Genomic DNA, 27,871 nt, shown 5'->3' on the forward strand with positions numbered 1-27,871 from the left:
GATACTATGAAAAAGATATGCTGAATGCCACAGAATACTTATAATTATTATATCATGGAAAGATGTAGATGCTCAATATACAAGTTCATGTACTTTTGAAATATAAGATAAGTTTTATTGGTCAGATTTTCGAACCCAAACTTCAAAGCGGAATTTTATTTTGCTGCTTGGATCTTCACGAATTCTGTCATCAATTTCTGGGTCACTGAAAATCAATGCAAAATTATTAAACTTTTCAACAACAACAAAATATAAAAATACTTTAAAAAAAACAAGAAATCTTATCTAAGGGGAAAAACAAAATCACTATATCTCGATGCTGCAAAGCTCAGCTCCCTTTTTCTATAGAAAGCAAAATTAATTAATTACCTCTATTTGATTAACTAATTGGTATTCATTTTTATTGATTCATGTATTGTCATCAACTAAGAATGATGACTCAATCAGTCAGATAATAGGAAGAGGAAGATGTGTTGAATTTTAAATTCAGTAATGGCCTTATAAATATTTAATCTATATTTCACATTCTGTTGATAACAAGTTTGAATAGTCTTAATTTAAAGTTAGCTGAATTTATTTGATCCTTTGAAAGTAAAAGAATAAATAAAAATACTAATATAAACAAGCAATAAAACTTTATTACTGGACTGTGTAGTCATAGGAAGTCAATATACTGTATTCAACAATGGCTATTTACCTGACTCTTTCAAAGGCATGTTCAAAATCAGGAAAGTAAACATCCGATTCAAAATCTTGAAATATTCTAGTCAGGACAAGTTTTTTACAGCGTACATCAGATACTGAATGCTGAAATTAATATTTGATATATAGTACTGATGAAATTAACATTTGATGTAACATTAATAACGAAATTGACATTTGATATAACATTACTGGGAAAATATTGACATTAGATTTAACAGAACTGATAAAATTAAAGTATAACAGTCATACAATAAAAATATTCATTAGATTTTCTTTAACATTTCAAATTTTAACTATTATAGGCTGCTCTGTTTTAACTTCATTACTTCAGATTTGTTTCACCAATTAGTGGAAAATGCTTTAAGCATTTCAAAGTATAGAATACTTCAGTAAAGGTTCTATTCTTAGAAAAAAGGACAAAATATTGTAATCTTTATATTTCATAATGATACATAATATTTTCAAGATGTCCAGTTCATTTTTTCTGTTAATTATGAGACTCTCATTTCAAAATTGCCAGCCTTACTTTGACACCTAACACAGCATTTGTCAAAATCTTACCTCGTAATTAAGTCTGCCTCCAATGTTATAAATAGTTTCTATTTTGTCTTTGTCTGGGCCTGATGATAACATATTAATGGCTTCCTCAAAACTTCTTGCAACACCTCTACAATGAGGTTCATCTTTAGGTCTATGGAGTGAAAGAACTGCACATTATCAAGAGCCTAACTAAACATCTTAACCAGACTGACTCAATGTGACTACTTTATTTTAGGCTCTAACAATGAGGTTCATCTTTGGGTCTAAAGGATGAAAGAAATGCATGTTTTGATGTGGTTTGATTCATTTTAGGCTCTAACAGTAAAAATCTTAGGGTCTAAGGGATGATAGAAATGCATGTTTGAATTGTCTCATCTTGTCACCTCTTGCTGGTAAAGTTCCTCTTTGAGTCTAACAGCAATATGTATCATTGAGTCTTAGGAATAAAAGGACAAGCTACCATTGCCTTGTCAAAACCTTTTGCCACCTGTTACAGTAATATTCATATTTGATATCTAAAGGTTTAAAATGTGCCAGTGTGGCATGTAACCAAACATTCTTATGTGCTGGCAATCAGGATTTCAACCTTTGATTTGATAGTTAACATAATATAAAAGGTTGAAAACAGTTTATAATATTATAACAACTTAACCAAAACAAATTTAGCTAATAATGTTGATTTTTTTAAAGTAGATATTTTTTCTATTACAAATTATTAGCTGTTTACCTATAACATCACTATGCTACGGCTAGCCATGCTAATGATTAGAGATGGGAAACGAACCGAACCCGAACCGAACTCGAACCTCACTTATGACCGAACCGAACCCGAACTTTGAAACTGCTTGGTACGAACCGAACCGAACGAACCCTCCTTATCTTAACCGAACTAATTTTGCAATTTGTACATCCTTTTTTTTTAATTTTTGGTTTAAAGAAATATAAAAAAAATTACTTAAATATTTTATTTAAATTCTAATGATTCCATTATACTTTGAAAATTTGGGAGGGGGGGGGGGGTATTTTGAAAACTTTAAAAAGAAAAAAAAAGCGGCGCGCTGGGGTTCCCATGGGTTTTTCCGTATGTGCCGACTCCCACCTGGCCTTGAATTTTCGCGGGCTGTTTGCAATATTGGTTTTGTGTTGAATAGGCGCCCTCTAATTAGATCTAGACTCTAGTTCCTAGTAAGTAGAAAGTCAACATTAAAATATTGTCACTTTTATTTGAGATGGCTGTTAGTTGAGAGTAGAATAGTTTTGGCCAATTAGAGAGTGTAGATATAAATCTACAATAAGTTCATTTGTGTTCTAGTTTAAAATAAATTTTAATTATCTTCTATTAAGTGATTTATTTTTACAAAATTGTGAAGTATTCCATATTGGAATATTATCAGTGGCGTAGCAAGGGTGAGGGAGGAGGGGAAGAAATGGAAAATCTCCCCGGGCCCCCACTTGAGGGGGGCCTCAAATGAGTGTTTTTTACAATATTCAATATTACGCAAAATGCAGGGGCCCCCAAAGAGGTCCAGCCCCTCCCGGGCTCCCAAATGATGAAAAATTCATAGCAACGCCCCTGAATATTTTTACTATTATTTTGTTTTGCATTATTGATCATCAGTATTTTTAATGCAGCGTTTCTCAAACTTTGGGTCCTCCCCCATGGGTGAGGATGGCGAGTACCTTGAATTGGGGGATGGGGAGCCGCAACTTCCTGACAAAAAGGGGTGTCATAGAGAGTGTGTGTGTGTGTGGTGTCTGGTGGCGATAAAAAGAGGTTAAGCGACTGATTTGTGTTTATGCATTGAGTATGATGAAATTAGCGTAATGCAAATGTGAAACGGCAGACAATCTTGAGACCTAGATTTCGTTTAAATATCAGTATATTTCATTAATATTACATCTCTATCAAAAGTTCAATATGTGAATATTGTAATAACAGTTAGGCTATATTGAGTTGTTCACATAAGAACTTTATTTTAAAGTTTATTAAGTTTATATGTTATTATAAGGCTTATCTTCGAGTCCGAAGATTAGTGAGGAATGCAGTTTTTCCCATGGCTGCGCAGTCCCAGATGTGACCTATATATTTTGCCACATCCAGGGCAAGCATAACCACTGTCCGCAGGTGGTCCATTTAGTTTTTCTTTTCGCGTCTGCGTTTGTCCTCGGCAGCGGATTTTCTTTTGGTCTCAAATGTGTATCCCGCGGCCTTCGGGAGTGAACTCCAACTGACTCGTTCTGAGGCCGCATGTGACCAGGTGCTCTCTTCTATGTCAGCTAAGCAAAGTTGACGCCTAAGCTGGTCTTTGAAGCGTTTCCGTGGGGCGCCTCTGTTATGGCGGCCACCTTTTAGCTCACAAAAAAAAAAAAAGACTGTCTTTGGCATACGTTCGTCTCCCATACGGCATACATGCCCTGCCCAGCGTAACTGCCGGACCATAAGAAGTCCCTCTATACTATCCTTACCGGTAAATATATAAAACGCCTTTATTGGTTCAATTGTACTAGCTGTTTGTAAGCGACAAACCAACGACCAACTAACAAGGAGAGGGGGCGTCGAAAAAAAAGTTTTATTTTCAGTTTAACTTATCTGAATATTAGTATAATTACATGTTTAAAAATTAAAATATATTAAGTAGGTGATGTCATTTTATCTTCTAATAAGACCTTGTCAACTGTAGACTGCTTTTTGCGAGGCGCGTATGCACAATATGGGTCAAAACGTTTTGAAGAAAACATTTTAAAACATCTCCGCTATTGAGATTCTTCTGCATTTTTTGTCTCAGAATAGTCGAATTTCTTCCGTATATTGCAATTTATTATAGTGACGACTTATGTGTGAAAAAAAAAAATCCTCGATAGAGACGTCTTTACACGAAGAATATTTGTTTTTTTATTATGATGAATAGTGCGTTCTGAAAGAAAGCACATCGATATTAGCCTTTAAAAAAAAATATTTCTTCTTACTAAGAGAAAAAGGTTAGAATACGCTTAGCGCCGAGTCATGCCCAGAATTAAACCACTTGCCGACTTGAGCAAAAACCTGCCGCATCTTCAATTCTATCTCCATTAAGAAATTTTTACAATGCTTAAAATGTATGTAGGCAACATTATTTTGGAAAAAGTATTGCCCATAGGCCTATTATATGTTGCAAAGTATTTGTTTTATGTAAAAATTAAACTTAAAGTGTTTTATCTGATAAATTGTATTAAACCTTATAACTAAATTTTGCTATTACATAATTTCATAACATCGAACCGAGCCGAACCCGAACTTTAGACCTGACCGAACCGAACCGAACCCGAACTATACTCGTCATCGAACCGAACCGAACTCGAACTTAAATCTGACCGAACCGAACCCGAACTTTAAAAGTTGGGTTCGATTCCCATCTCTACTAATGATATAAGCTTATATATTAACTAATATAAAACCAGTATTTAAAAAGTCAGCACGTAACTTACAAAGATTTGCTTATGACTACTGTGGTTATTTTTGGATCTGTTTTCTTTTCTTCTGACCAACCTTCCCAGCCCACTCGACCTGTAATAATGCCATTCTTTTTTTCTGCACAGAAATGCAAAATAAATATTTAAAATTTCTCATTAGAATTACAATACAAATATTTTGGAAATAATGTGAATTTAAGAATACCCGGTATTCTACAAGTAAATTTACTTTTTAAAAAAATTTCAAAGTATGATTATGGTTTAAAGCAGGGGTGGGCAACCTTTTTCTACAGAGGGCCGCATTAAAAAAATTTGGGGACTGGCGGGCCGCATAAATTATTATTTATTTTTACTCCCAATTGAGGAATTATAACAACAGTTAGCAATTTCTTGAACTAATTTTACGAATAATTTTTTAAATTTTGTTATTGTCTTTTTACATCACAACATTTCACCACAAATGTACAATTGTAATTAATGTGGAACATTTAACTGTTTACATCCGTGCATAATGTTCTGTAACTGTAGAACTAGCTTACTAGTTGTTTTGTTCTTGCGACTGCTGTCAATTTACAATCAGTGCGCATCGACCTGTTCTAACACTTGATAATTTTCAAACAAACGAAATAAAGCGTGTTCACAGATGAATTAGGTTCCGAATAATGTGACAGCTTCGCAGCAAAGTTTTCTTAACTATGGGAATACAGCTTCTGGCAGTCATGAAACTTCTGTGGAAGAACTAGCTGGAATTATTCTTTCAGGTCATAATTTGCTTGGAGGTATGTCATCTGGAGCTAAATATGCTTCTCCATTAAATGGTGAACTGATGGTATTGAAAACTAGTTCCAAGATCTTGACGTCTTAAAATTTGCTTTTAAATTCCACAATCACGGAATCCAAATAAGTCTTGTAATTTCATCCATTTCACTAGAAATAGTTTCACCTTTCAGCTAAGGAAATGATAAGACCCGATTTCACTCACTGCCTCAAGAAGTGGAATAACTTTGTTTGAAAAGATTTAAGATGCAGATACATTTCATTTCCAAACAAAACATTACAATGTCTCCAATGATAAACATGAAGTCTGTCTTCAACTCTTCATTAGAAATATTAGTAACAAAGTCACAGTCAACGTCCTTCAATAAATCTAACTATTTCTTCCTTGAGATTCCATATTCTTCTAGGCCAGCAGATACTACTGTGTTACCGAACATCGGAATGTCTTGTTTCCAAATCTTCAAGTACTTCTCGGAACTGCCAGTCATGGCCGGCAGATAATTGGAGGCCCTTGGCACAAAGTGAATTTGGTGGCCTCAAATAAAATAAAATAAAAAAGAGACAACAGTAAAATTATTAAATGTATTAAAAACCTATTGTACTTCAACAATAACATTGAGGACAAGTTTCGCTATTTCTTCTCTAAAATAATAAGAAGGAAGTCAGTGCAAGGCCCTCTCCAATTGGTGACCCTAAGCACTTTGTCTATGCCTAAGGCTGGCCCTGTGCCAATAATAAGATCATTGAGAAATCAATTCCAACAATATATTTGAAATTCAATGCTTTATTTTATTAAAAAGCCTGTTTTTTTAGTCAAAGCACGAGCTCCATTAGTTGTTACACTTGCCATCTTGTACAAGCCGATCCAACACTTTCAACACAGTTTTTGATAGAATTGAATAAATAACGGCTTTTGTTTGTCTTTGACTGAATGTTTCGAAATATTGCCATTAAGAATAATCTTTGTTTACTTTAAACTTTTTAGAATGACGTGTAAAGACAATGTTTCTTTAGCCAGTTTAGCCTCTTCATGATAAGTGATAAGAATCAAAAGTTTCAATTATTTCTAGATCTATAGATATTTACAATTATTTGTATAAATATATTTGCATTTTTATATGTGTAATGTTTGGGAACACCTGATTTCTTTAAGCGTCGGCAGGCCGCATAAAACACTTCGGCGGGCCGCATGTGGCCCGCGGCTCGTAATTTGCCCACCCCTGGTTTAAAGCATAAAAAAAAATTAAGAGTCCAATTTAAAAGAAGACTTTGACCAAGGCAGTATTTAATCACTGAACAGTTAAAGCCCTTTAAAAAAAAAGTTTTGACAAATCCTTAAAATTATGTTTGATAACTTCTTTGCCTAAATTGATAAAACTTCAACTTTTGTTTCTTGCTATTTCCCATTCTGAGTTTTGTTCTTATGAGGTAAACATTTCTATCTAGCAGATTCAATTTGGAAACGTTGTGGACCAAAAAGCAAATAAAATCAATAATATGAAATAACACTTTCAAGGGAACATTAATTATTATTGTAAAGTAGCTACTTAGGTTACCAGAAATACAATTGTACAGTAAGATTGAAACATTTCATTTGAATAGTTTGGTAATAGAGAATTCAATGTTATAACATGTTAAACTATAAGAAAATGTACAAAATAGTTCAAAACTAGAAGAGAACATGAAAAAACCAGGTCATAAGTAAACAGGGACAAAGTAGGCCTACTTTGACATATACAACTGGTTAAAAACAACAACTAAACATATACAAACTGGTTAAAAACTACAAGAAAACATATACAAACTGGTTAAAAACATATACAAAACTGGTAAAAACTATTTTTAAAAGGTTAATAAAATAAGAGTCAAACTAGTTTAATTTTAAGATTCTATCTTACTTGGATCTTTGGTTGTTTTGCACAGACCTGTATAAAATTCATGATCTTCTCTAATAAAAGAAAAAAAAAGCAGATGTCAGTTCCCTCAAAGCAAGGTCTAAACTCTAAATTGTTTGAAAATAACCACAAATTTAAATTACAGACTAAAATCACAGACTATCTTTAAATGTGCCCAATCAAACAATGCATTCTTACTAGCCCTAACCATCTGCAAGACGGCATGGGATGGTAGAAGGCAACATTTGAAATGGTAGGGCCTACCATCCTGGTCATGTGGTATGCACTCTCTATTGTCTTCTCTATGATAGCGGGTTTGAACCTTGCCCGTCGCCTTTCTCAGCTGGTCCTGTGGAAGTTTTGTGGACAGGTAGGACATACAAGTAAAGGTTTCCTTTTCAGACCTTGCGATCTGTAGGGCAGATGATGTTAAGGTCATCTTTGTTTCTTTGACCAATGGTTAATGAGTAGGGTGTCATGTGGACAGCACAAGGACCAACTGCCTTTACTTTTCCCAACTAAAGTCAGGTGCCCATCAGACTTGGGTGGACTCAGGGGCGCCCTAAAAACCCAGAGTCGGTAGCCGAGCGCTTAACCACTAAGTCACCACGATCGCATTGAAGGACACACACACACACACACATACATATATATATATATATATATAATATTTTTCAATTCTGGAGGAATCTTCGAATATGTAAAAACAAAAGTTAGTTAAAATTACCACACGACCAGGAAGCCCTATACTAAATGCCCATGTGCTATGAAATGTCAATATAGTAAGTAAGTAAGCCTAATTGGACATATTCAGAGTACATTCAACTGAACTTACTTGAGAAATGGCCAGGGGAGATCCTTGTTTTTACCTATACCTTTATGTCCATTACAGATTGCGGCGACTGCGACTATGGGGGCACAACTCATATTTTACCAAGTTCATTGAAACAATACCTGCAGTTGTCGTTACTTCATAGATTTACCTTTTTTTTTTATCTATCACTTCACGGTTCTCTGAAAACCAAGGAAATTCCAAATTGTTATCAACTGGACCTGCACTAATAATAAGTCATAAGCCTAATATTTATGCCTAATCTAATTCAGCATGAGGACCCTTAGATCTCCCCCCCCCCCCCCTTCACTGTTGTAAGCATTAGGATTTTGCTATGAAACAAGCAAAATATAAAAATACTTTAAAAAAAAAAAAAAAAAAGCTTACACTGAGTTAATGGAGACTACTACAAATTTTTAAAAAAATATTTTCCACCATCACTAGCCGTATTATTGTATGCTTGTCAAATGTATTTATGTAGAAAAGAAATCATTTGTGAAAATAGTGTTTAAGATGATGTTAATTAAAAATTCCTATACAACGTTTTGATATAATCTTTACATCAACATATAGTCTTTGATATAATCTTTACACTAACATTGAATGATTTTATTTTACTCTAGCTATCTGTTAATTCTTCACGTCTAATTCTCTACCCAAAGCTTATTTTCCTTATCTAAGAAATCTTATCCTCTAGTAATCTTTAGTCTGGTGAGCTGTTGTTTTTTACTATGGCCTTCTTTAGTCGCGAAATGACTGTATCATCTCATGGAAATAAGATGAATGCCTGGGCATTAGCTGTGGTCAGAACGATGTCGCCCACACATCAGTTTCCCCTTCTCCACGCAGCTGATGTAGGCTTTCCAAAGGAGTGTCGATGCAGGTTGGGGTCAGCGGCGTCGCAGGTTCTACAAGGGTGTAGCACTGAGTCTTGCAAATTGCGTGAGGGTCGCCAGCTCCTGATATTTCCTCACTGTGGACTCCTGAAGCCTTTCCAAAAATGACTCTGGGTCTATCTGCAAAGCAGCAGAGGTTTGAAGTCTTCTCAGTTTTTCTTATCCTAGGTGGGTAGCCAACCTAACCAGCCCCTTCTGCCCTTAGCTTACTGGTTAACTCGCCTTCGCCCCCTCTACTGTTAGTGAAAAACAGTTCTGCCGGACTCAATGTCTGAGCTACACGTGAAATCCAGGAGTAGGACTGGTTGTGAAAGGCTATTTGAGACGCATGTGACTGGTAATACCATTGCAGACTCCTTGGCCCGACAGGGAGGGCAAACACCACTCACCGAACAGGCTGCGAGTCTTCATCATGCTCTGGCTATAATTCAAAAGACAAATGGAAAAAGTTGTTTGAGTGCTGGGACAAGTCCCAAAAAGCCCGTGGAGTCTGGGAGCGCATGAGGCGCCCTGACCGCACTTCCCCATAGTGGAGGTAGTCCAGGCCTGAGCAAGAAGAAGAGGAAACCGTATCTCATATTCTGTTTGACTGCCCCAAACTTGCTGATCTCCGTCTCGACAGGTCTGGGAAACAAAAAGTTCTCGACCTGTATGATGAAAGGTATACACCACACAAAACAGCAGGGTTTCTGTCCAGGGCTTCTGCAAGAGAGGATTTGAGCCTCTCAAGCCCTCACTCACATGGAGTTTGATGATGATGATTGAGATGCATGCTATTCGGAAGCATTTTATATGTAGTGGGGTGCTAATATCCATTACCACTTCCGGCAATGACAACCTTGCGGAACTTTAGAGGCCTAAACAATATAAAAACAAAATTAATAAAATAAATATTACATTTTTCGATTGAATCTTGCTTTGCTAGGGGCAATGAATTATTATGTAAAGTGTCACTTAACATAAAGCAGCTATTGCATTAAGTTTATTTTAAATTGCATATTTGCAGCGCAAGGTCAGGGTTGTATGTTGTTGACAAGTAATCACTAGTTTATTTTAAATGATCATGGTTTTTCCGTAAGCTTTAAAAATAGTTTAGGTGATGCTAAAAGGGGGCAAAAGGCAGCATTTTAAGACTTGCATATTTAGTTTTCAGAGAGATCTTCGACTAGAGTAAAATAATTTAAATTGAATTGTATTGTACATTTATGTAGTGTTTATATTATTATTATTATTAGTTGACAGCTTTGGGACAAATTTGAATAATAAAAATAATAATTTTAAAAAAAGAGGAAAAAAGGGGGGGGGGGGGACAATGACGACCAGACATTGCTTGACAGCGTGATGCATCATGGGTCTGTGTCTGCCTTCATTGTCCCCTAAATAGGCCTATGCAAAATTACAATACACGTGTTGGTTTATCTTTTACTAAATGATTATCATTACAGCGTGAGAGGGGTAGCTATAATTGTCTCTCCTTCTGCAAAGGGATTCTTCCAAAGCTGTTACAAACATTGGTGTAACATTTTGTGTTCTAAGAAGGCTTATGGTTTAGGCAATCAGACAAAAGAGTGGACAGTGTGGGGAGTTGGGAGCGTATACAAAGCCTTCAATTCGACCTCAACAGAGCACTGAACTATTATTAATAGTCATTAAAGTTATATGAAACTGAAAGTTTAGTCGTCAAGTTCTTTGCTGTGTTTTTATTTGTGTGCCAACTAATACATCTAGCCAGAAGATTCAGAAATACGTAACAATATTAAATATGTTAACTACAAATTTAATTATCTGCTAACTTTTTAAAAATCTCCTCTATTCTTTCTTAAATTAAATATAGTTGTAGACCAGGTTAAATCAAATTTACTCGATTTTTTTTTTATCTCTGAAGGCCACGCACTTTTGCACGCCAACATTCTTTTTGGGGCCGATGGTACATGTTGTTACTTCATTGCTCAGTACGCTGGTTTCATCTAGATCTAAGGCTTATAAATGTAGAATTAATTAATATTATTCTGATTAGTTTAAGTCATTTTGAAAACAGAAATCTTGTATATTTTAATGACCACTGAGCTATGAGAGTAATATCAATATTTTGTATTCAAATGATCTTTTTATGTGTTTTTTTCAGCACTAACTTTTTAATTCTTCGCTCGGAAGTAGCATCAGCAGTGAAAGCCCTGAAAAAAAGGGAAAATCGGCCGGAGTTGACAACATTCCTGGTGAACTTTGCAGGCGGGAGGAAAAATCATGATAAACGCACTTTTTATGATTTGCAACAAGATCTAGCAGTCAGGAGAATGACCTAAACTCTTGACCCAATCACTCACCATCACCCTTCCAAAAAAAGGCAATTTACAACTATGTCAAAACTACCGCACCATTAGCCTCATAAGTCATCCCAGCAAACTACTGTTGAAAATTATATTAAATCGGCTAAGACCGATAGCAGACAAAATTATATCAGAAGAACAAACGGGTTTTAGACAAGGTCGCAGCACAACAGAACAAATCCTAAACCTCAGAATAATCTGTAAAAAATACCCCCAACACCAAGAGAACATTTTCCATGTCTTTATTGATTTCAAGAAAGGTTACGCTCGCGTATGGCATGGGGCACTCTGGGTGAGAATGGAAAAGTACAACATAAATAGAAACATAATCAAAGTTATCCAGAACCTCTACAAGGAGGCCACCAGTGCGGTGTACTTCAACAATAGCATTGGGGACTGGTTTAAAACCACAGTTGGAGTAAAAGCTGCCTACTTTCACCAACATTTTTCAATACCTTCCTTGAAAGGATAATGGAAGATGCTCTTGAAGGCTATGACGGTATTGTAAGCATTGGAGGAAGAAGAATTAAGATAAGATCATTTTTATTGATTCAATCAATAACTAACTAGCTGACAACACTTCCTCAGCATACAGTATGCTAATAGATGCGGAAAAAAAAATTATGACCAATATCCAACGTGGCTTTAAAAAGGGGCATCAGTATAGGAGTTGAAAAGCTGACTAGTGTCAGTAGTTTCAAATACCTCGGAGCTATTGTCTCAGATGAGGAACCGGAACTACTAGCCCGAATTGCACAGTCCTATATTGGTCTTCTTCAGTCGTAGAACGACTATGGTTCATCTCGAACACTTCTTTCATATGGCCGTGAAGACCTATTTTGGAGAGACACTCCCGTATACATATATTGCAGGTCAGGATGGCTTTCGCTTTAGTGGTAGAGGATTTGGCCATTTTCCGTGTGGCACGCTTTTCTTCAAGAGCTGAGGCCCATGTTTTCTCGCTGTCCATGGCTTTCTTGGTCACCGTCTCTCTCCAACTAGTACGGTCTAAGGCTATGTCTTCCCAATGTCAGTATCAATGTTCACTGATTTTAAATCCCGTTTTATCACATCCACGTAACGGAGGTGAGGGCGACCAGTTTTTCTTGAGCCAAACGCAAGTTGCCAGTACAGAATGATTTTCGGGATGCGATTGTCCTCCTTTCGGCGAACAACTCTGAGCTAACGCAGGCGGCGTCGCCTGGGGACTGTAAAGATGCCGGGAAAGCTCGTTCTCGCGAGGATCTCAGTATTCCACACGCTTTCTTTCCAAGTTATTTTTAAGATCCTTCGAAGGCAGCGCAAGTGGAATGAGTTTAGTTGTCTCTCTTGCTTTGTGTAGGTAGTCCACGACTCATCGCCGTACAGTAGCGTGCTAAGAACGCATGCTTTGTACAGCTCCATTTTGATCGCTGTGGTGAGCTTCTGGTTTTCCCAAACTCTTGATCGGAGTCTAGCGAAGGTTGATGCAGCCTTCCCTATGCGTTTTTTTTTAAATCTCCTCTTCTAGAGACAGATCATCTTGAAATGTAGACCCAAGGTAGCAGAATTCGTTTACGGCATCTAGCTTGCTATCGTCAATGAGGATGGAGGGTGGTGCTGTAGCAGGTGGTCACATAACATTAGTTTTCTTTGTGCTAATGGTTAGGCCATACTCTTTGCAAGCCTAAGAGAAGCGGGACATATTAGTAACTGAAGTTCCTCTCGTGAGTGTGCCACTACCGCTGCGTCGTCCGCGAAGAGCATATCTCTTACGAGGGTGGTTCTAATTTTAGTTTCCAGTCTTCACGGAGATTGGAACCAAGTCCGGGACCCCCCTCGGTGCCAAAGCCAAGGAAACGTTTGGATAGTACTCCCCTACCCCCTTTTAATAAACCATAACAAAACTTAATAGCCCCCCCCCCCCACACACACACGGTGGAGTAACCTAACAAGAAAATGTGAATTCTAGAAACGAATTATTTAGTAGCTCTTTGTAACAAATTACGTTTTCTTTTATTTTGGTATCTTTAAAAATTATGGGCAAAAGTATCGAGGATTTTTTTTCCGGCATTTTGATGGATGAAGTATTCAGGGAAAGCCGTGGTGTTAAAAGAAAAAACCGCAGCGCATTGTTCCATTAATATTTTTTTTTTGAAAACCCGTGGTATAGCCCTTCCGTAAAAGTCAAGGGACCACTCTACCTATTAGTAATAATAATTTAAATGAATTAATAACTGTAAACAAACATATTGTTGGCTCAGGGCGCTTAACAAACATAAACACAAGAGTTACAATGACAAACTAATCTAAAAAAAGTTTTGATATTTCATTTGAATATATTTCTTTTTGTTTTGTTACATAACAAATCTTTAGACCCCCCTCCTCCCCCATTGTAACATTTGTATAGCCACCTCCCCACTCTTAGCCGTTAATTACGTTATATTCCAACGTTCCCGGAAGCGCTTTATTACCACTTGCCCCCCCCCCCCGGACAATAAAGCACACTTTTATTCTGTTCAATTAATTTCGCTTCTATAGTACTTTTAAAGAGGATGCCTACTATTTAATTTAAAACACATTCTGGCCATGACCTACATTTAATTCGTCCATAGTTCATAGGTTGTATGGGCTGGTTACAATGTACGTAGGCCTAGATCACAATGAGTTCTTTGATTCTCTTTAGTGTTTACTCTTTGGTGAGCAGTACGTCACTTTTGTCTTCATTTTGTTTTTAATATGTATTCTAGAATATAACTAACGAATGTTTGTGGAAATAAGAGCAAGATTCTATGATTTAAAAATAATGAGACTATTGTAAATAACTACACTGCTGTCGGATCCCTAGATAAACAACGTCTGTATTGTGTAGGCCTACAACATATTAAAGAAGCCTACTAAACAAATAACCAGGCATGAAAAGAATGTTACAGACTCGTACACATGAACTAAGCACCAAAGTCATTCTTGTCTGTTTGACGAAGTCGTTTCCGTGTTGACACTATACCATCTATAGTAGCCCCTGTTGACGTCTAGTCAGGCGATGGTGGGAGGGGAAGCGTAGCAGAAGGCAAAAAAAAAAACAACGTAATTAGGTCGGAATAGGATAACCCCGGATGTAGATCTAATTTATTTTTTTTCAAGGCAAATTAGAGGGAGAGTCACTTTTGTATCTAATTCTAATGTAAATAACGTCAATTTTCTTCTTGATTTAGGTTAGGCCTACATTGCAACTAGGTTTAATAACTGAAAACAAAATGCATAATTATCTATATCTTCCTAGGCCTGTATAATATAGGTATCTCAGTATCTGTGTCTCTTTGCCCTGTCTATCTATCTATATTTACACATATCCTACTACTTCTACTAAGCCCTAAGCCTATCTAGATCTATCTACTAGATCTAGATCTATTCTAGTCTATAGAGTACTAATACTATACTGGGTACACTTACTTATCCTTCTATCTATCTTAGTTAGTATAAGACCTACCTATCCTTCTCTAGGCTTATCTATCTAAATCTATCTGTGTCTGTCTGCTATCCGTCCATGATCCATCCATCCAAAATAGCCTTTTATAGGCTTATATAATATATTCTAGATCTATAGCATAGTCTGGATGTTTGATTATTATTCAACTATAGCATAGGCCAAGTCTATAAATCTCTCTACCTGTTATGTTCTAACAATCCTCCTATACACACATCTTTCTGATTCATTCTGTGTCTAATTCATAGATCTGTCGGTCAGCATATAATGTAATAATTATAATATAATTTTTTTATTAGGTAGCCTACCTTTTTGAAACCAACGATCCATTAACTACTACTGGTGCACTAAGATTAACTAGTCCATAGAAAATGTATCATTGTGAATCAAGCCTACATAGATCTAGATTAGATCTAGACTAGTTCCTATTTATTTAACCCAAAGGCCTACATATATATAGCCATAGGTCTTCAGTCCACTGTGCAAGGAACGTTTGGTTATGCGTTGACAAATGTGCTTGACTTGGTCTAGATCTAGATCTAAAAAAAACACACTCTACGGTACTTGACTAGTAGGCTTGTTTTACAAATAACAAGATAAAAAATGCATTGACTGCTTCAAGCTGAGTAGTCAACTATTGGCCTATATAGATCTAGTTCTTAATTTAACGAAATAGACATATACCGGAAATATCACATAGAAAACATAAGATTGGCAATAATACATGTGTGCGTCGCTGTGTGTGTAAGCGCGCGAAAGAGGACAGTGAGAGAGAGAGAGAGAGAGAGAGTGGATTGAAGAGAGAAGAAAGGGAGAAGGAAGCAGGATGTGTGTGTGTGTGTGTATGAGAGAGAGAGAGTAAAGGTAAAAAGGATGGAGAAAAAAGAGAGGGGTGAATCAAGTCAAGTGATTTTTTTTTCTAGAGGGGCTACATGCAGTGGCGGATAAAAAAAAAAGGGCGGGGGGAGGGACTGCCCCCAACTTTACCCACCTTATATAATACAGAAGTTACTTCAGTACCACGGAACTATAATTTCGCGGTCGGTCTCGAAACGTTTCTCCCTCGAAAGTCAAGAAAAAAACGCGTAGAAACTGAACCAGTTGCATGGCTTAGTTATTTCTACTTGAAAGAGTCATAGGTCATTTATATATATATTGTAACATAAATGCAACTTTTGAAAAATTGATATTTTTAATCAAAAATTAATAAAGAAATATTGTTTTTTCTTGACTTTCGAGGGAGAAACGTTACGAGACCGACCGCGAAATTATAGTTCCGCGGTATTTAATTTCAAGATATTTCCCAACACTTTTACAAACAGTATTTCAAGATATTTCCCAACACTTTTACAAACAGTATTTCAAGATATTTCCCAACACTTTTACAAACAGTATTTCAAGATATTTCCCAACACTTTTACAAACAGTATTTCAAGATATTTCCCAACACTTTTACAAACAGTATTCCAAGATATTTCCCAACACATTTACAAACAGTATTTCAAGATATTTCCCAACACTTTTACAAACAGTATTTCAAGATATTTCCCAACACTTTTACAAACAGTAGGCTATTTCAAGATATTTCCCAATACTTTTACAAACAGTGTTTCAAGATATTTCCCAACACATTTACAAACAGTGTTTCAAGATATTTCCTAACACTTTTACAAACAGTATTTCATGATATTTCCCAACACTTTTACAAACAGTATTCCAAGATATTTCCCAACACTTTTACAAACAGTATTTCAAGATATTTCCCAACACTTTTACAAACAGTATTTCAAGATATTTCCCAACACATTTACAAACAGTATTCCAAGATATTTCCCAACACATTTACAAACAGTATTCCAAGATATTTCCCAACACATTTACAAACAGTATTCCAAGATATTTCGGACCGCGCATCGGGAGAGAAGATACATAATATTATTATAAGTGCAAAGCGACAAGCCAGGAAAGTTCCGTGACTGAATCCGTCTCTGACCGTCTTAGCAACTATTTGGTTATTGCAACTTTGCAAGTGTTCTGGTACTCCTTCGTCATTAATCGTTACTTTCCGAATCCAGCGTTCGTAGCAGAAATTATGATCTAGTTTGTTGATTTTTTCATGCAAAATGTTTTTGAATCATTAGTTACGTTTATTACATTTATTAACCTTAAAAGGCGAAGGAGAAATCTTATCATGCAGAACAATTACAATACAGTATGTAATTAGTGAAAGGCCAATAGTACTATCTCTAGTAGCAAAAATAAGGCCTACGGCTTTAGAGGCGGACGAGATCGCATGATGTGGTACGGTATATATATATATATATATATATATAGACTCAGGGTCCGCGCTCATTTCACAGAGCTTGGATGAGGAGAGACTTGTCATTAGCAGTGGTTAGCTTGGGTCCTCCCCACAGCAGTATAGTGTTTCACGTAACTATACAGACCTAACTGTGACCTATTAAAGTAACTAAACACTGTGCCGTGGGACACGTCGTTTAATAATTGACGAAAGAGACAGCTGGAGAACTCTTACAAAGGCCAGGATACACAAGGGAAACGAGCGAAGTCGGCGTTAACGAAAACTGAAATCGGCCACAGTCAGATGATGATCTTGTCTGCGTAGGTTAGGTTTGTCTGCGGGGGATGTGACAAAATAGGTAGGTTAGGTTTGTCTGCGTCGGATGTGACAAAATATGTAGGTTAGGTTTGTCTTCATGGGATGTGACAAAATATGTAGGTTAGGTTTGGTTGCGTTGGATGTGACAAAATAAGTAGGTTAAGTTTGGCTGCGTGGGATGTGACAAAATATGTAGGTTAGGTTTGGCTGCGTGGGATGTGACAAATATGTAGGTTAGGTTTGGCTGCGTGGGATGTGACAAATATGTAGGTTAGGTTTGGCTGCGTGGGATGTGACAAAATATGTTTATTAGGTTTGGCTGCGTGGGATGTGACAAAATATGTAGGTTAGGTTTGGCTGCGTGGGATGTGACAAATATGTAGGTTAGGTTTGGCTGCGTGGGATGTGACAAACTATGTAGGTTAGGTTTGTCTGCGTGGGATGTGACTAAATATGTTGGTTAGGTTTGTCTTCATGGGATATGACAAAATATGTAGGTTAGGTTTGGCTGCGTGGGATGTGACAAATTATGTAGGTTAGGTTTGGCTGCGAGGTAAACAAAAAACATTTAGCTACCTATTCGAAGTGCGAATTCCAATTTGGACTGGGAAAAGGGGCTTGGGTGTGGGTAATTCAAGACTCGAGCAGTGCTTTCTGAGACCGCTCGATTCGAAAGCCAAACGCTTTCCCTTTCGGGAACCTCTCCCCACAATATTAGACATTTGATTCTGCAGTGCTTAAAATAGCACATTATTGTATGCCTTTTAAAATACATATATGTTTGGATACATCAGCTGCGTGGAGAGGGGGGAACTGATGTGTGGGCGACATCGTTCCGACCACAGCAAATGCCCAGGCATTCATCTCACGGAGATAATCCATAGTCGCTTCGCGACTGAAGGAGGCCATAGATATGTTCAATATCACCATATACCTACTAAAACAAAATGACCTAGTTATAGATTTTTTTGCCATTTATGAAGAACGCATTTTTTACATTTAAATTTCCACCTAACAGTGTGGTTGGGCAGTTATGGTGGGGACAGCAACCCGTCTTACTACTCCCCCCCCCTCGTCCCCAAGATCAGTTCTTAGGCAGGACAAAGTAAAAGTACAACTCATTCTACCTGCACTATGGCAGTGATATTCTTCCAGTGTAGATCCAAAGTAAAAGTACAACTCATTCTACCTGCACTATGGCAGTGATATTCTTCCAGTGTAGATCCAAAGTAAAAGTACAACTCATTCTACCTGCACTATGGCAGTGATATTCTTCCAGTGTAGATCCAAAGTAAAAGTACAACTCATTCTACCTGCACTACGGCAGTGATATTCTTCCAGTGTAGATCCAAAGTAAAAGTACAACTCATTCTACCTGCACTACGGCAGTGATATTCTTCCAGTGTAGATCCAAAGTAAAAGTACAACTCATTCTACCTGCACTACGGCAGTGATATTCTTCCAGTGTAGATCCAAAGTAATTGATGCTTGGTCTAGTTTAGTTGTAAGACGAGTTTCAAAGTCGTGAAAAGTCATTTATCTAAGTTAGATAGTGTCTGATAAGAAAGGTAGATGCTATCGTAACATTTTTGTCATGTAGGACTGTTGACTTAGACTATCGAAATTAGTTAGGCCTACTTCTGAAATAGGTCAAACATAATGCTTTCTTGTGATTAAAAAAAAAGCGGTGAAAACAGTTTTAAAAGGTCTTTCGCCATCTTTCCTTGTTCCTTCGAATTTCTAGCCCGAATAAGTGCGCTATTTCAATAATGTACATTACTGTTTCTAATTTATGTTAATCATATACATAGTTTCGTAATGTTCTTAATTCATATTAGGTCGTAAAAAAATAAGTACTTTCATTGACAGATGATTGCTTACATTAGATCAGGGCTCAACAACACGCCGAACGCAAGCCACACCTGGCCTGATAAATGTTTTCATATAGGACGCAGAGCCTTGTCAGAGAAACACAATATTATTAAAGCTTTTATCAAACTTTTTTTTCAAAAAGAATGACTATCTAACTGTCACGTATCAATCAATAGTGCTAATTTCGCAATCTAAGATGGTGCCAGATGTTACGATGATACTTGAACTATATTGCACTATCAATGATCGTGGTTGCCGAGGATTCAGAAATCGTCAGTTGATAAGATGATCATCTAGAAGTTGCCAGTTGATAAGAGGATCATCTAGATATAGAAGTTACTATTTGACAATACGATCTAAGTATTTTATTATATTCAATGAAGAAACTTCTCTTCGTCTAAAACAATTAGCCTACTTTAATTCAGAACTTGAAAAAGATATTCACAAATAATTACAATGGTTCAATGTACTTGAATAAAATAACTGATCTACACAATAATGTAATTGAGTTCTAATACTAAACTCTAGTACATGTTCTCTCTAACACGTTCCATACAAGACTGACTAAAAATCTAGAACTTTTCCTCGGGTTTGCGTTGTCACGTGTCTAACGTCCCCTCGTTGCAATGCCAACCAATAAATGCAGCTCAATGTACAATAATTAATATTTCAAAACCAATCACATTTATTCTGAACATGATCCTGTTGCGTGATAGAAAAATTCCCCGAGGTAGCTAAAATTCTGCCGACAAGCTAAATATAGACTATATAGATACAGTGTACGTGACACTAACTTGTTTAATTATTATAATAATTGCTAATCCGACAGTCCGATCGCAATATCAGAAACAAAATAATTATATACTTCTTTTGTTCTTTAATGAAAACAAACGCACTGCTGATTAATGTCTTAATGTTCTTAATACAAAACAAGATTACAAAGAGAGTTTGTGTTACACAAACTCAGAGGCGGCCCCCGTCGAAGTCGGATCCCTGTCGGATCTGCATATTCGCAAATAATATTCAAGAGGTGATTTAATTTTGATGGTCAAAAGTAGGCTAATAATGTTTCAAAGATTCATTTGCCGTAAATTTAAATTAAATAAAAAATAGTAGATTAGATTTAGTATATTAAAACATTAGGCCTACAATATTGATCAAAACGTTTGGAAATGAAAATCTACACTTTTTTTTTTACACTTTAAGTTTAGAAATTGAAATTCTACATCTTAATCTAGTCTATTTTAGTCTAAACTAGATCTAGAAATTCTAGATCTAGACTCTAAAATAATTTTAATTAGAATATAAATCCAGATCTAGATATACTGTAATAAAAATCTAGATCTAGTTTTTAAAAATCTAGATTAGATCTAAATCAAGATATCATTCCTTTTTTAAACGCGAGTCACATAACGAGGCTTAATAAACATTACTATACCGAGTTCTTTTTTCATTTCATTTGAAGAATTAATTCCATATAACGTCAGAGGGAAAAAAAAACACTACGTCATACGGCCTAGCTAGACTAAAAATCGCCTTCATCAATAAGAGCCTCTTATCGAGTGTTCATAGACTTTAGTGCGCCGAGTGCGTTCTTTAAGCATTTTATTTGAAGAATTCATTCCATATGACGTCTAAGGAAAAAAAAAACACTACGTCACACAGCCTAGCTAGAATAAAAATCGCCTACATCATTACGAGCCATTTATCGAGTGTTCATAGACTTTGGTGCACCGAGTGCGTTCTTTAAGCATTTCATTTAAAGAATTCATGCCATATGACGTCAAAGGAAAAAAAAACACTACGTCACACGGCCTAGCTAGACTAAAATATGTTTTCAATAATACATTTTTTCGAGGGTTAATAGACATTGGTGCACCGAGTGCGTTCTTTTAACATTAGCCTACATTTAAAGAGTCCATTCATATGACGTCAAAGAAAAAAAATTCCATCACCTCACAATAGGCTAGTACCGGTACCATAAAAAAAATGTCTTTATTTACACGAGATATTTAACAAGGGTTCATAGACATTGGTGCACTGAGTTCTAATAGAATTTATTTAAAAAGGATCAAAGCCGCATTGTATTTGCGTTTTGTCTGTCAGTCGGTCTGTCCGTCATCTTGATATAAAAAAACAACAACTAAAAGTTATTAAAAATTGATTAACCTTTATTTTACGTTTCAAAACATCGCAATAATTTTTAGGTATGAACACAATTGAAAAGTTTATATAATAGATTGTTCCGGATGTTTGTATAAATAGTAAAAGAAAAAGAGAATTTCAGATAAATGTAATACCGTTAATTAAATTTTTTGGATGGTCTCGTATAAAAATTAGATGTACTACAGCCATGTGGAGAGATTTTCATACCTTACTTTGATGTTTGGATTCTGTTTTCCTTAAAAATCGGAACATAATATTAATGATAATTAGATTTTTACATGTTTTTACATGTTTTTACATGTTTTAGGTAGAAAGTTAAATGTACTGTAAGAGAGTAGTGAGTTAAAATATTTTTCATAAAAATCCGTAAAAACATTATTTCGTAAATGAGAAGATTATTTGTTTATTAGAAGAGGGAGTTCAATCAATTATTTGGCGTTAGTAGATTTTTAAATAAATTCGGAAATTTCTGGCGACGATTTGTAAGAAACAAAATCCGGAACTTTCTTTATCGATTACAAAACTTGTATGTTATGTTTTAGCAAGAAAATTAAATGTCTAAAAAGTAATTTTCAGTAATCAATTCTAGTAAATTACTTTTTTTTAAAGCACTGAACAACCTATTGTCGATATTTTTAAAATTTGTTTAAAGATGAAAATACGGAACAATTTGATATTGATAACCAAATTATAGTGACGCATTGTCAAATAATATGAGTGTAATATTAGTAAATTATGCGATTTCAAACAATCATTAGGCATAATTCATGTTTTATAAAACAATATCCGGAACATTTTTACACTTAATGAAATATAAGTCCGTATAGAGATTTTGATTTAGCATTAATATGCTATTTACATAAAAAACGAAACAACATATTATTGATAATGTGTTTTTGCAACGTTTAAGCATGGAAATTGAATGTAATATAAATTAGAAGAGCAAACAAACATTTGTTGGGGTTGATTAGTTTTGCACAAAAAAATCCGGAACAATCAATTTTTAGATACTTAAAACTATTGAGATGTTACGGGAGGAACATTAAAGTGTAAATCAGATTTTCAATAGCTTTTAGAGTTCTCGTTTTTTTAATCTAATCGTGACGGACAGACCGACCAACAGACAAAACGCACAAAAATAATCTTCTTTCATTCGGATTGGGCACTAAACAAAAAATAAATAAAATCTGATTTTTTTAAAAAGTTTAAGGAATTGGTTTAGTACCTGATCATGTAGCGACGTTACGCTACTGCACGAAAATCGCTGCATAAAAAGTCCATTTAAAAAAAATGTGTGTGATATTTACATACAAAATGCATTATTAGCCTTTATAAACAAACAGAAATGTTTTCTTTTAATTTTAGCAGCTAGTTGACCAGAAAAAACATCTTTAACTATTATTTATATGTGTTGTAAACATTTCCTGTACATTTTTTAAAATATATTTGACTTAGTGATAGGCCTACTGAAAATACACAAAAATTGTCCATCCTTGTTAGCATATTGTAACATTGCCTCCCTTACATTTACGTAATTGTTTTAGAATTGGTGTATTTTTATGAAAAAATCGCTTGCATAATTAATTTTATAAATTAAACGGTTTGCTTTTAGAAAACCAAAAGTAGCCGTTGCACCTAAACTTTTGAAGCCGCATTTAATGACGGACAGACGGACATTTTGCACAAACCTAATAGCGGCTTTTTCCCCTTACGGGGGCCGCTAAAAACAACAAATTTGTACATTTAAAATAAAACAAAAGATCTAAATTGAAAGAAAGAAGAGGAAATACTTTTTTCTTTAAAAAAAAAAAAAAAAAAGAAAGGTTTGAAGAATATTTCTTTAAGGAATGAAAAAAAAATTATGTTTGGGGGATCGTTAAAATGTGACACGTTTATTGAAGTTTCAAAAAAAAAAAAGTTCCCGGCCATAATTAATCATATAAAGCCTGGGAACAAATCAACGGGCGTGGCCAGTGTGTATCAGTAGCGGCCCTAGGTGGGTGGCAAGTGGGCAACCGCCCAAGGCCCCGCGCCTGATGGGAGCCCCGCGATCGTAGATGTCACCTTCAACTTCGCCATTCAGATCAGTTCTCATTAACTATTGTCATTCAATATTTTAGACGCCTCCAGGCATTTATATGATACCAATTACCACGCAAGCTCTTAAAATGACATTGTTGGTTTCAAATACTGTTTAGTCTCGGTCGATTCATTGTTAATCTTGGAATAAGTAAAAACTAGTAGCCGGAAGCGACTAATTAACATCGTTTATTTCGTAAATAAACAAAATTTAATTTAACGCGTACCATAGTGATCAAGTTTGAACCACGGCGAAATCTTTCATGCAGAACAATTACAATACAGGATGTAATTAGTGAAAGGCCAATAGTACAGTACCTACGTAAGGTTCTATGTTTAGGAGCGAAAATAAGGCCTACAGCGTTAGAGGCGGATGAGCCCCTTTGCGTGATGTGGTACGGTATATATAGGATCAGGTCTCCGCATATGACACTCGCCCAGGGCCCCGCGCTCTGCTAACGCCGCCTCTGGTGTGTATTGCTAGTAATTATATTATATGTCAGTTAAGTTACTATTCTATTTGTAGGCCTACAAGAGATTTATATTTGATGTGTTTTATTATACCTCGCACACGCCAGACTTCTTCTTGAAACTGCCAGATAGAGTTGAGCCTTCAGCTCTTGAAACTCTAAGCCAGCAAAAGTGAACAAGAGCTCCCTCTCACTGGTCTGAAAATGAACAGTGTACACTGTTCTGTCTGACGGGTGGGTCAGACTCGCGGCAAGAGGCCGCCATTTTCCTTTTCTATACCAGGCTAAACCGTGCAGGACACGCCATTTATGTAACGGCCCCTTGAGGAACAGCGCCTGGGTTTGACAAGGTTGTGGGAGCTTTTTTACAACTCCACACAGTGCTATGAGGATGCTCTCGCACCCCTTTAGGCACCCCCACGGGAGTCTTGTTTTGCTACCCTTTAGCCTAATCGTTTCCTCTTACGATCGTTTCCACCCGGGCGTCACTATGAGGCAGGGTAGCATGCCCGGGACACGCACACGCCAGACAAAACATACTCTCCAAAACAAATCGTGACAATATCTAATGATAAATCTGATAAATGATAACGTTTGTTCTTGAGCTACTAAACCGTCATGTTCCTAAGATATTTACTTATTTGTGAAGTGTAACCAGGGAGTCTCCTAAAGTCAAGTGACCAACAAAACATTATGTTAGCCAGTACAAGTACTGCAGTACGGATTCTCATATAGTTGACTTTCATACGTGTGAAGAGGATATACTTTTGTTTTTAGTCGATATCTAGGATATTAATGAAATTACTGAGCAGCTAATGATCAAAGCAGCAGACAGTTTATGGAGGACCGCAGAGCGATACATTTCCATTGTTGGAGACGTTTGCAGCGCGAATGATTCATTCATTATCAGCACAAATATAAGTGCACACATTTTCCCTATTTGCGCAAGAATAAGCTCTGTTCTTTGCTCACCGAGGAGCATCAACAATTTTAACTCGATTCATCTGATTCTCCAGCTGACATTATCAAATATAATAATAATAAAAAAGAAATACTTTGAAAACAAAAACAAGGTTACAAAGACAGTTTGTGTGGAAACACAAACTCAAAATCGGCTCCCGAAGTGGTCCACCCAGGCACGTTAAAAGGCAGGTTTCAATATTTTCAGAAATTCTATCAAAGACAAATGACAAAGAAAATGGAGAAAAAAGGTTGACAGATATTTTGTGGTGCACCAACGGTACAGCAGACCAAAGGATATGTGAATTGGAAGTTAGATTTGAACCTGACCTAACTTATGTCTTATAATGAATATATAATTGATGTAATTGTTTTGTAAAGGGTCAATCTCTTATTCCTCAAGAAAAAAACAAACATTTCCGTAAAAAAAAATTACAAAGACAGTTTGTGTGGAGACACAAACTCAAAATTGGCCTCAGAAGTGGTCCACTTGGGCAGGTAAAAAGGGAGGTTTCAATATTTTCAGAATGAACATCAGAATGAAATTCTATCAAAGACAAATGACAGAGAAGAATGGAGAAAGAAGGTTGGCGGATCTTGTGTGGTGCCCCAGCGGTCCACAGACCAAAGGATAGGTGAGAGTGAATGTGAAGTTAGATGTGAACCTGACCTAACTAATGTCTTATAATGAATCTATAATTGCTCTGTTTTATAAAGGGACAATCTCTTATTCCTCAAGAAAAAAAAACATTTCCATAAAAAAAAAAGGAAATTTCCTTTAGTTCAGTCATGGTTCAGTGTTTTATCGTAGCAAATACGCACTGCAGTTCACGCGATAATATGAAAAACTACTTATTATTTCTGGTCCAACTTATATACATACTAAATAGATTTTTCTCTTAAAAAAAAAAAAGTAAACATTAGTGTAGTAGTTAGTATAACAGAACTTACTTACTTTTTGACAAAAAATCTAAAAACCGTTTGCATAAATGTGTAAAAAATATGGTAAATAGTTATCTCCTCTACTAAGGAGCCTCCTGTGTTTGTTACTATTAGTGTATTTTATGAAAAAAACAACTGCTTGCATAAGTGATTTTAAAATTTAGATTTTTCGCTTTTAGAAAAGAAAAAAAGTAGCCGTTGCATCAGAACTTTGAATGGTCTAAAATATTATCATGTCGGACTTTCATTATCTTTTCTAGTTTACGAGATCTAAACGGGACGGACGGATAGACATTCCACACAAAACTAATAGCGTCTTTTCCCCTTTCGGGGGCCGCTAAAAGCTTACGAAGTGTAGTTGTATCAATTAGCTTGGTTCAGTCGTGTAATTAAGTTTATAATAGATCCAGACCAACAACAATAAATCTGTGCGATTAGAAATATTAGTAACAATTGTGTGAGACAGGGATGCATCTTATCTCCCTTCCTTTTCCTCCTAGCCATCGACTACATAATGAGGAGAGCAATGAACCAGGCTGCCTTTGGTATTCCATGGCGGGAACAAAACCGAATGACGGACTTGGACTTTGCCGATGGCGTTGCACTACTCGGGGCCACAAATAAATGCATACAAGAAATGACGGAGAGCCTAGATAGAGAGGCACCCAGAATTGGCCTCCGCGTAAACTTGGACAAGACTAAAATTTTTCGAGTGGGATACATGGCAAAGGGTGTCCCCGTCTGACTTGGCAAATCAAAGCTTGAAGAGTTGGACAAGTTCACTTACCTTGGCAGCATCATAACAAATGTTGGGGATGCCTACCATGATGTAGCGTGCCGAATAGGAAAGGCAGGGAGCATTTTCCAAAGGCTGCAGCCTATTTGGACAAGCCAAGCCTTTGGGCTCGAGACAAAAATACACCTTCTCAACACAATCGTCATTCCAACTGCAACATATGCATGTGAGACATGGAAGTCATCTGTCAAAATTGAGAAAAGACTAAATGTGGCTCAACAAAAATGGCTGAGACGATTCTGGGAGTTAGTTACACAGATCGGGTGTCAAACTTGGAAATCCTATGTCGAACACTTAGGTTGTGACAGAGCGTCGCATGATGTTTGATGAACTACGCATACAAAGAGTTGCGATGACATGGAGGCCAATACGAGGAAAGTGCAAACAGGGACGTCCTCGTATAACTTGGCGCCACACCTTCATGGAGGACCTCAGAACAGTAGTCACCAGTTGGGAGGAAGCTTCAGACATTACCAATGACAGATCTTTAGGGAGGACCTAAGTAAGTCTAAGTAAGTTTTTGTTTAGCGCTATTTCGTGCTTTTAGCTTTCTCACTACGCCATGATCCTACCACTTCTCTGGAACAGTTGAGAAAATAGGGGGAGGGGAGAGAAAGAAAGGGATATCTGGGTGAATTTTACCGTAATCCTTTTTTTAAAGCATAAAAAAAAAGGGGGGGGGGAAACAACCTGAATTCAAACTCATGACTCAAGCTGACATTCTAACCACTTTGCTAGATAGGTGCGTATGAAAATAGAAGATTGTACATATAGTTATCTATTGTTTGTTTCAACCTTATTTTGAAGCGGCGACCTATAAAGAGGACTAATTCAGCTTATACCACAACCTCAGTCAAGTATGATTTCTTTACCTTGTTCGAGATGCCTCCCCCCCCCCCCAAAAAAAAAATTAACAATAGTTAATTTACTAATTATTTGTTTTAATTGATTTAAATTTATTGATTCTTGTTCTGTCAGGTAAAAAAAAATTGTGCAAAATTTCAGCTTGATCTGATATTGGGTGTTGCGCGTGTTGGAGAAATAACTTGTATCTTTTATCAGAGACAGAGTGAGTTGA

The 27,871-nt window shown here is 36.3% G+C and overlaps 1 protein-coding gene across 2 annotated transcripts; it reads right to left on the minus strand.

Moving 5' to 3' along the window:
* Positions 1–90: 90 nt before the first annotated feature.
* LOC106076646 (putative dihydrofolate reductase) lies at positions 91–15,654 on the minus strand. Of its 2 annotated transcripts, none has more exons than XM_056043741.1 (7): positions 15,197–15,654; positions 8,203–8,381; positions 7,371–7,420; positions 4,711–4,813; positions 1,267–1,396; positions 698–807; positions 91–205 (listed from the first exon to the last, which is right to left on the minus strand). In XM_056043741.1, the coding sequence occupies exons 2-7, from the start codon at positions 8,292–8,294 to the stop codon at positions 115–117; spliced, it is 576 nt and encodes a 191-aa protein (XP_055899716.1). In that variant the 5' UTR covers positions 8,295–8,381; positions 15,197–15,654; the 3' UTR covers positions 91–114. The 2 variants fall into 2 exon arrangements, with proteins under 2 accessions (XP_055899716.1, XP_055899717.1); XM_056043742.1 differs by lacking the exon at positions 15,197–15,654 and adding an exon at positions 14,892–15,014.
* Between the last annotated feature and the right edge of the window lie 12,217 nt (positions 15,655–27,871).

Source organism: Biomphalaria glabrata, chromosome 10 (genome assembly GCF_947242115.1).
Source record: "Biomphalaria glabrata chromosome 10, xgBioGlab47.1, whole genome shotgun sequence".
NCBI lineage: Eukaryota > Metazoa > Mollusca > Gastropoda > Planorbidae > Biomphalaria > Biomphalaria glabrata.

What these genes read in the sequence shown, in the direction of transcription:
- LOC106076646 (XM_056043741.1), bottom strand. Translation starts at nt 8,294, where the DNA reads ATGAGTTGTGCCCCCATAGTCGCAGTCGCCGCAATCTGTAATGGACAT. An exon ending in CTCCCCTGGCCATTTCTCAA is followed by an intron (nt 7,421 to 8,202) that starts GTAAGTTCAGTT and finishes TTCTTTTATTAG; the next exon opens with AGAAGATCATGAATTTTATA. An exon ending in GTAGTCATAAGCAAATCTTT is followed by an intron (nt 1,397 to 4,710) that starts GTAAGTTACGTG and finishes TTCACTCCATAG; the next exon opens with ACCTAAAGATGAACCTCATT.